Raw genomic sequence first — 10,264 nt, forward strand, 5'->3', positions numbered from 1 at the left:
TTCTAAATTAGAATAGGTTTAAATACTACTTTTTGTCACGAAGCTTAAAAAATTTTCTACGTTTTATATGCAGAATTTCTTGCAACTAACTTTCCAAACTATGATTTGAGCGAGCATGGAAAAGACTGGAAAACCTGTATCACAAATGTCAATGCTATGATCCGCTGTTTACGCTCTGAAACAAAAATAAACCCAGTAAGTTGTCTCAAGGTGCTAATTTATTAAGTACTAAGTTCATGTTTCTTTCTCACATAAATTATTTGAACTCCTCATCATACGAGTGCTCTAATTGGAAATTCCTTGGGTTCTGTCTTTGCGTTGCTCAGCATAGGCCTGCTGACTGCAGCACTCGTTCCATATGGGGAATACTGGAAGCATACCCCTTTCTCTTGCTCTGCCTCTTCTTGCTCCTGTGTCCAGCATTCAGTGAAGAGATATATAAGCATAGGATACTAAAACGAAAGCACTGTAAACGTTGCCCAGAAGTAGTGTCAAATTTGATTGCAACCTTAAACATGTAGCTGCTAGCACTGTTTTCACAGGCTTTCCTTCAGATATATCCAGCCATGCATTTCAACTTTATATTGACTGAAACATCACTCCCAGAACATCTGTAACTCCATTCACCTCTGCTTCTAAAAAGCTTTGTGCAAATCTGAATATTTAGTATCTGTTTCACCTGTGGTTTTTGTGATTGAAATTTAAATTATAAGAGTAACTATATTGTAAATATCTGGAGTCTAATTTATACTAAATGGGAAGTGAACTGGAACACTAATTAGAAAATTGGTAGGCTTTCCCAGTGCATGTGCTAACCTCATTTAATGTTTCAGGAGACACCTGAAGGGAAAGAAAAAGTGGCTGACACTCCAGATACATCTCATTGTGTAGATTTGAATTATAATGAATTTAGTGAAAGCAGTTCTCAAAACTCTCAGAAGATGACCAGCTCCACAACTGACACATTGCAGAATTCAGGATTGGATAAGTTTCCAGAAGCTTTCCACACACCTTCAGTCAAGAAACCACAGTCTTTGGAACCTATGGGTAAACTAAGAAATTTTCACCTTATGGATTTGTGTGTTGCATTGTAAATGGTCAATGAGAGGTGGAAGATGCTGCTGTAGGTGAAATTGTGAAAGGGATTTGCTGAACTATGTGGCTTTTCCTCTTAAGGCAGTTACTTGCTGTATATATAGTAAGTATTCATGGGAGCAAACAAGAACATTATCTGGCTAACGGAACATGTGTTTTCATTTACCAGTGTCCCATAATACCTGTCAACTGTAAGATTGGAAAGTTCAGCTGTAAGATACTCTGTTCAGTTTCTCTGAATAATTATTTTTCCAGAATTATTTCACAGTTGCCCTGGTTTTTTTTATTTGGTAGATATTCTACCTTAATGGAGTAAGCTAGCTCAGAATATCTATTGAATGGTACTGCAATTTCAGAAAAGCACACCTTTCTGTAAAACTGACAATTTAGGACAATAAAAATCTTAAACCAGCCTTTATACTTTTTTTTTTTTTAATAAAAATGCACAATATACAAATGCATTGGGAAAAATTCCATGTACAGCATGTGATGCCTCTAGAAAGCTTCAAGGAAAATGAGTTGAGATTAGTTGCCCTTGGAAATTATTTATTTGATTAGAATCATTTTGGAGCTCTATCAGATCTGCCTCTGCACCCAAAATTTGTTAGTCTGATCCCACAGACCTCCTGATTTAGTATACATTTTGTGGTTTTGTTGGTTTTTGGTTTTGTTTTTTTTAATGTTTGCAGTGAAGTCATGTTGAAGTAGTTAAAAAATATTCACTCTGTTTTTCAGTTTCCACTTACAGGATCTAAGCACCATTGAAATAGCAGAACTTTTATTTACCTATGTAATTGGAAAAGCATCATCTTTTCATGTGAGATGAAAACAATTTAGAAAGCAATCATTAATAATGCAGGTTACATTGCTAGCGTTGCTGAAAGCATATCAGAAGTGCTGTTACATTGTTGTAAAAGAGGCAAGGGGGTTTGGCTACTTGGACGTTTGTCCACAATGTGTTGCATTTTAGTATTAGCTGTAGCATTATGGTTATGCTCTGGTCTTTCCAGGCAAGTACAGTAGTTTTAAGGAGAACTTTTTGTGTCCTAGTTTTATTGTAATACAGCCTCTTTGAAGTATGATCAGTACTGGATAAGTAAAATTTCTCTCTCTCTCTGACATCCTTTCTAGAACTTCTTGGAAGTCCATGGCGCAATGTTCAGTTGCCTTTCTCAGTCATTTACGTAGCTAAGGGGAAGTCTCGGCCAGAGTTGTCAGCTCGCTACTTAATTCGTCATATGTTCACTGAAGATGTGCTGGTAAAAAGTAATGTATATGGTAATCTTGATCGTGGCATGAGCCCACTGGACTGCAACAGAATTAATGCTCTCAGAGGTAAGTAAGAAAAATATCTGTTCAAAGTGATAATGTGGGGAAACTAACAAAAGCAATTAACTTTGTATCCTATGAACAAACCGTGGAGCTTCAAAAGTAAGTCTGTGAAACTGTTCTGACAGGTATTAGTGCAAGCAGTGGAACAAGTTGAGAGAAAGCAGATGAAGTTATATTTAAGCAACTCAGGGAAGTCTCAGGACTAGGGGGAAGTCTAGTCCTTCTGTAGCCTCAGGGAAGGGGCTAGGTAGGCCAACCTGTGGTAATGCACAGCAGGTTACGGAGCCCTTCACAAAAAGCATTGGGGTGTGATAATCGGTGGCAGTATTGCCTGTAGAGACTATGAAACAATGGACCTGAAAATTCTGAGTAGAGTTAAAATCATCTGAGAGTACGGACCCTGTAGTTTAAGAGAGCAGACTTTGGCTTATTTGGGAAACTGATAGGTTGGAGCTTGTGAGAGATGCCTCTGAAGAGGAGAAGCTCAGGAAAGTTGGTAGGTCTTTAAGGACAGCATTCTACAAGCACAAGAGAGTCCACCCTGATACTTAGAACTGGTAGAGTTATGCGGAGACAAGTTTGGCTAAGCAGTGAATCCATAACTGAGCTCCAGTACAAAAAAGCAGTATACAGAGATTGGAAGTAAGGGCAGCTTATGAAGCAGAATTCAGCAACTTTGCCTGGGAGTGTTGGAATGGTGTCAGGAAAGCAAAAGCTCAGCTAAAATTGAGACTTGCAAGGAATGTCAAGGGCAGCAAGAAGAACTTTTACCACAACATTAATTATAAAAGAGTGAGCAAGGAGAGTGTGGGCCTGTTGCTGAATGGGGCAGGTAACTTAGTGACAGCAGAGTCAAATTAGGCTGAGGTGCTCAGTGCCTCCTCTACTTCAGTCTTTACCATGAAGGTCTCAGGCTTCTGGGTGGTGGTGGTGGCTGGGAACAGTCAGCGTGTTTCTACCTAGGGTAAATCGTGTTTGACTCACCTGATTGCCTTGTGTGATAAAATGACTGGATTTGTGGATGAGGGGAGAGCTGTCACTTAGCTTGATTATTTATTTTAGCAAGGCTTTCAACACTGGCTCTGACAATATTTTGGTATTCATGTTGGGATGTTACAGTTTGGATGGGGGGACAACATTAAAGGACTAGATGGATGTTTGCGCTCAGAGGGTAGTCGGTCGTGCTCTACTTGGGTGACTGACACATGGGGTACTGCAGGGGTCTGTCCTGGTACCTGGCCTGTTTAACATCTTTATCTATGACTTGGAGACAATGGAGAACACTCATCTGGTTTGCATTTGACACCAAATTGGGACTATATTAACAGGTGCACAGCCAGCAGATCAAGGGAAAGGATTATCTCCCTCTGTTTAGCACTCCTGAGTTTGTATTTGGATTACTGTGTCCAATTTTGGGTCCCCTAGTACAGGAAAGAGATATCGATAAAGCTGGAGGGCCACCAAAAGGTACAGGGAGCCAGAGCACCTGCCCAGTGAGGAGACTGGGCTTATTTAGTCTGGAAAAGAGAAGGCTCCAAGAGAACCTAGTAGCAGCCTGCCACTACCTGTCTTCTCAGTAAACTATCCCTAGAGTCAAGCTGTTCACAGCATTGCGTGTGGGAAGATGAGAGACAACAGGCATAAATGGAAATGAAAGGTTCCAACTGGATATGAGCAGGCTCCTTTTCTCCATGAAGACAGTCAAACAGCAGAGCATGTTGCCCTGCGAGGTTGTGCCATCTCTATCTTTTTTCCACATCTCAGGGGACAAAGCCCTGAGCAACCTGGTCTGACCTCAGAGTTGTCCCTGCTTTGGGCAGAAGGTTGGAGTAGAGACCTCTCGAGGTCCCTCACAACCTGAGTGACTGTGAGCGGAAAGGAACAGATGCAAGTGCCTTGCTCTTCTAAGGGCTCAGAGGTCAGCTCTCCCTATTCACCTACGAGGGTCCATTGAGAGAAAAGGTGTCAGCAAATGATTTAGTTGTTTAGAAGCTCCAGGTGGGATAAGGACTGCTGCCAAGTGAACAGGCAGCATTTTGAACTAGACCGGTTTGAGCTGTTTGAATAACAAATCTTTATTGAAGTATGTCTTTTCAAATAAAGTGTAACAGCCTATTCCACTGTATGAATATGAACAGTTTTGCAGTTTCCTCAGCTTACATGAATCCAGGATGTCTTCAGGAAATTGGTATTATTTATTCTTTTGCAAGTACTATTCCAGAAGCAGAGGGTAGGTATGTTATGGTTGGAGCTGTAGCAGATGTTTTGCCTTCCGCATTGTTCTTGCTTCGGCATTAAGATTTCTGGAACACTGATCCATGCTCCTTCCTGAGAGGGAGTCTTCTGTTAGTCTCATTTGGTCCCTCCTGCAAGGCTGGATAAAGCAAGCAGAACTGTGACAGCAGAATTAGCATAACAGTTAAGTAGCAAGTGAGGAGGAACGTGAAGCAGGTTGTAGGTAGAAAAGGTGTATTGTTTATCACACAGAAGACAAGTTGGCATTATCTGGTAAGATTTAAGCATGGCCAGCACAAACAATGGTATTGGGGGAAAGATCATCAGGTTTTTGTTGGCCATTTGCTCTGTGGTTATTACAATATCTTAAAGAGAGAGTTCAACACATTTGATAAAGGTTTGGTCATGCAATATGGAAATCTTTCCACCATTTCTTTAATTTTCTGTGTTCTTGTCATTTTCTTTGTTAAAGTTGGCTTTTTCTATGAGAAATCTGAAGAGAAAATCCTTTGCCAGGAATTCTCAAGTTTTGCTTGTGGGATGTTGTTTACTGGGCTAGATCCCAGGCTGCAGGCAGTGTAATAGTGGAGTGCCTTCAGCATTTCCCAACACCACTGGCTTAATGTAGGGTTTTATTTCCTCCTGTGTCCTTATGATATCACTGTGGGATAGTGCTCACCGGGTTAGTAAGGTTGCATTTTTGACTAGTTACTCTCGTCTGGACAATACTCTTAATCTTATGATTTAGTTTTAGGTAGTCCTGCAAGGAGCAGGGACTTGGACTTGATGATCCTTATGGGTCCTTTCCTACTTGAGATGTTCTATGATTCTATGATTCATCATACTTTTTTGAAATGTGCATCTTCTAACAAATCTTGAAACTCCTTCTCCTCCATGTCTGGAGTATAGGGAGGTTGAAAGGGTTGTTAAAATCTGGACAGTGCAGCCTAGCAGCTCCTTAGGTGTGGCAAGATTGCCTCGGAGGATACAGCAATAGTGCTAAATAAAATGGACCTGGGACTTGCACTCTCTGGCGTGATGTCTGGGCGTGGCTTGAGGGACAGAGCATGCCAGAAACCAGTCCCAATATGGCAAGGCTATACATAAGAGCGGGCTTTCCGAAACTGTACATATTACTTCACCACTAGCCTGGGAAGCTTTGCCACTTTAAGCATCTCCACATACTCCCATAGTACACATATTTTGTTTCATGACATTTTGAGCTCAAGAAGCATTCAAAAGATGTATTAAGTGTGTCTTAGGGCTGCAGGAACACCATGTAGGCTCCAGAGCAGATGAAAAAGTCTTCTGTGTTGTGGTTGCAGCCAGGCCATGTCACTTGGTTCTGGGGCCAGAGGGAAGTCCCTGGCCCTGTTTTCTTTAACATTATAACATAGTCTGATTGAATGGCAGCATCAGCTCCTAGAATGTAACCCTGCAGAGCAGGAAGGGCCCCACATAGCCTTACTGTAGTCCCAACAATCAATTGTAGTCCCAATTCATCAATTTCTGTGAAAGAAAAGGTGTAACTTAAAAGCTGTTTTGTGGGCCGTGTACAAAGGTTCTGCAGGCCTGGTAGTAGGAATTCCTGTTCTGTGCTGTAGCTCTGAGGCCAGCATTTTCTTGAATTTGCTGTTGGGGATGGAGGGGAAGAGAGCCTGGCTGCTGCTTCAGCCAACAGCTTGTGTATCCTTTGTCAGTATAGTTTTATTACAGGAGCATCCTGGGAATGAAAGAAGCTAAGGTGCTCTCGCTTCCCCCCTTCACCCCCCCCAGAGCAGAGTTAACATCAAGAGCACAAGTTTTTCTCTCTGTCATTTTCTTCCTTCAGACCCATGCTTTTCTGGCAAAATAGGTTTCCAGGTTTGGAACTACAAGTTAAAATATCAACTGTAAACAATGATACTTCATTAGATCTTTACTTGGTAGTACATGTGAGAGCAATGGAAAAACAAAACTGACGTAATATCAACTAGCTATGCCTTTCATTCTACTAAGGTAAATCTAGATGTTAATCATAAAGTAGAAATAGTATTGCCTTTGATTTGAAATTACAGCTGAGAATTCCTTTTGGGTGCTTATCTAAATCTTTTAGGGGCTTGCTTAGAGAAAACATGTAATTCAGCTAAGCTCAGAAGGACAATCCTCAGTAATTAAAAAAAAAAAAAAAAAAAAAAAACACCAAAAAAACCCTAAAATCTTTTTCTAAAACTGCTCATTTTACTTTTTGAAGGGGAGAAAGGTGCTGTAGTCTTACGTTATTTATCCCATTGCTACCAAACTCAAGTATTTGTTTACCGATCTTGTTCCAGTATGGTAAGGAACAAGCTCTTGTGGTTTTTCTGTCACTGTTGTTCCTCTACAGCTGTGTTATGTTGAATTGCTGTATTTCATTTTAGTGAATGTAGTTGTCAGAGATCCTCTGAAGGACCAAATACTGGTCATTCTGAAATGGAGCCTGAGATTTCTTTGCTCTGGTTGACCACATTAGAAGCTGAAGTTATTCAGTACTTCAAGGGATCAAGCCCACGTACACGGTTATGTGTTTTCTTTGCGTATTTTGTTTTTATGTTTAGACTTTTTGTTACTCTTTCTCAAATTAAACGGAAAGAGGGAGCAAAAGTATCTGCCCTTTACCTTTGCTCTTCAAGCCTCATAATATGCCTAGCTGTCCTGTTTTGGTAGCATGCACTTGTTCTGGCTTAATTACACCCAAAAAGAGTACATAGCTTGCATAAATAATTGATAACTTCCTATTATATTCTTTGTTTTCAGACTTTCTTCAAGAGAATTATCCATCCTTTGATCTAAAGGAAACTGGATACGATTGGAAGGCATGCGTGGCTGCCATAAACAGCACAATCCGCAGTCTCAGACATGACCATAAAAAGGCTACAGTTGGAATCCGCCGGAAAGTCTTGGCAGTGCCACCATTGAATGCAAAGAGTCCTCCACAGAGTCCCACTTCAGTAAAGCCATTTGAAAGTGACACTATCAATCTCACGGACTGAAACTTTCTAACATCTGTCTCAAATCTTAATTTAGCAGGTTTTTATAAATCCCATGTAGAAGCCTATTACATTGAGTTGTCCTATTATACTGAGTTGTCAGCAGCACTAACTAGTATTATTTCATGAGATCAAAGTTAGCAGAAGAGTTGGGAACCCTAACTCCTTGTATAAGTAGCACTTGTTCTCCTCAGAAATTACTTCCACTGTTCCCTGTAGCATTTGCAATGTGCTCTCCCCTAAAAGCACCTTCTTCTCATGATTCATTGACTCTGAAAGATTGATCTGATTCGAAAAGATGCACTGCACATCAAGTCAGCTGAAGCAGATAGAAATGTGGAGAGGAAAGAATGGTCCTCCTTGGAGGAAGACTCAGAGCCAGCTAAATTATCTCATTATGTGTGAAGAATGAAATTTGCTTTGACAATTGGTTATTGTAAGCAAAAGTATCTAATGCAGAAAGGAAAAAAAAATTATTGCATCTAGCTGACTTGTTATGTATCTCTCACTTTTTTTGCCTCCTATAGCAGTCTTTGTTGTAGGATAAGGAAAGAGGCAGACAAACAATGTAAGTACAGTTGGTACTATTTTCTTTGCTCTGATTTAGCTCTACAAAAGCACAAAAAACCATGCAGAACAAACAGTCCAATGGTTGGTTCTGGTTTTTCTTGATGAAAATTAAAGAAAATACTTTTCAGGGGCTTGCTGTACTGTTCACTGGCATACGTCTCATCCACTGGTATGGATGTCCACAAGATGCAAATCTGCCGCAACTTCCATCTCGAGGATTTGGATCCTGATTTAGATTTGAGAAATAATAATTTCTGTCAGCTTCAAGTCATTGGTCGTTCAGTTAAAACTGAGGACACGTGCTGTACTGTTGGTATGCAGTCAGAGATGACCAGCATCACTGGTATGCCTTCTCAATCTCATAATCATAGTATTTTATACTCAGGTCTACAAGGCTAGGCATGTTTGCTTTGCTGTCTGGGTAGGCTGCTGTTCTAGAGACTTGTCATCCTGCATTTGTTAACTTAAAACCTTGAAAGATGTGCAGTAATTATTCACAGAACGGTTGAGGTTGGAAGGGACTTCTGGATCCACTCCCCCTGCTCAAGCAGGGCCACCTAGAGCCCATTGTCCACCACCATGTTGAGACAGCTTTTGAGTATTTCCAAGGATGAAGACTTTACAACCTTCCTGGGCAACCTGTGCAAGGGCTCAGTCACTGTCACAGTAAAATGTTTCCTGATGTTCAGAGGGAACCCCCTCTGTTTCAGTCAGAGGACCCTTGGTCCTGTCACTGGGCACTACTGAGAGGAGCCTGGTTCTGTCCTTTTGGCTCTATCTTCTTTGCAACCTCCCCTCAAGTATTTATATATGTTGATGAGATCCCCCTTGAGCCTTCTGCAGACTGAACAGTCCCAGCTCTCTCAGCCTTTTCTCACAGGAGAGATGCTCCAGTCCCTTCATCATCTTTGTGGCCCTTTGCTGGACTCTCTCCAGTATGTCTGTGCCTCTGTTGTACTGGGGAGCCCAGAGCTGGACCCTGTACTCCAGGTGTGGCCTCACCAGTGCTGAAGAGAGGAGAAGGATCACCTCCTTTGGCTTGCTGGCAACATCCTCCTACTGCAGCCCAGGCTACCATTAGAATTCTTTGTGGCAAGGGCTTATTGCTGGCTCATGTTTAGCTTGGTGTCTACTAGGACATCCTAGGGTACACTCTGTCCCATCATCTATATCATTAATGAAGATGTTAAACAGGATCGGATGCAGTATTGATCCCTGAGGTACACCACTAGTCACTGGCCTCCAACTAGACTTTGTGCTGCTGCTGATCATCCTCTGGGCCCAGCCATTCAGCCTGTTTCCAGTTTACCTCATTGTCTGCTAATCCATCCAGCCCATATATCAACAGCTTGTCTGTGAGGATCTTATGGGAGACAATGTTGAAGGCCTTCTTCAAATCCAGGTAGACAATATCTGCTGCTCTACAGTCATCTACCAGGCCAGTCATTTCACTGTAGAAGTTTATCAAGTTGGTCAACCGTGACCTCCCCTTGGTGAAGCCATGCTGTGACTACTCCTGATGATTTTCTTGTCCTTCATCTGCCTGGAAATGGTTTCCAGGATAGCTGCTCCGTCACCTTCCCAGAGATGGAGGTGAGGCTGGCTGGCCTGTAGTTCCCTGGGTCCTCCTCCTTGCCCTTCTTCAAGACAGGGGTGTGTCGTGGTTTAACCCCAGCCAGCAACTAAGCACCATGCAGCCGCTCACTCGCTCCCCCCCCCACCCCCACCCAGTGGGATGGGGGAGAAAATCGGGAAAAAGAAGCAAAACCCATGGGTTGAGATAAGAACAGTTTAATAGAACAGAAAAGAAGAGACTAATCATGATAATGATAACACTAATAAAATGACAACAGCAATAATGAAAGGATTGGAATGTACAAATGATGCGTAGTGCAATTGCTCACCACCTGCCGACCGGCACCCAGCTAGTCCCCCCAAGCAGTGATTCCCCACCCCCACTCCCCCCAGTTCCTATACTAGGTGTGACGTCCCATGGTATGGAATACCCTGTTGGCCAGTTTGGG

General features: G+C 41.9%; 1 protein-coding gene across 1 annotated transcript in view; it reads left to right on the top strand.

The window, feature by feature from the left end:
- BEND2 (BEN domain containing 2) overlaps window positions 1–8,370 on the top strand; it is a 33,458-nt gene extending 25,088 nt beyond the window's left edge. Inside the window, exons 9-12 of the mRNA XM_029998666.2 lie at window positions 74–195; window positions 834–1,047; window positions 2,227–2,430; window positions 7,438–8,370. Coding sequence (XP_029854526.1) covers window positions 74–195; window positions 834–1,047; window positions 2,227–2,430; window positions 7,438–7,673 — 776 coding nt within the window. The 3' untranslated portion in view covers window positions 7,674–8,370. The remainder of the gene's footprint in view (window positions 1–73; window positions 196–833; window positions 1,048–2,226; window positions 2,431–7,437) is intronic.
- The last annotated feature ends 1,894 nt before the right edge of the window (window positions 8,371–10,264 follow it).

This window comes from Aquila chrysaetos, chromosome 23, assembly GCF_900496995.4.
Source record: "Aquila chrysaetos chrysaetos chromosome 23, bAquChr1.4, whole genome shotgun sequence".
Classification (NCBI taxonomy): Eukaryota; Metazoa; Chordata; class Aves; order Accipitriformes; family Accipitridae; genus Aquila; species Aquila chrysaetos.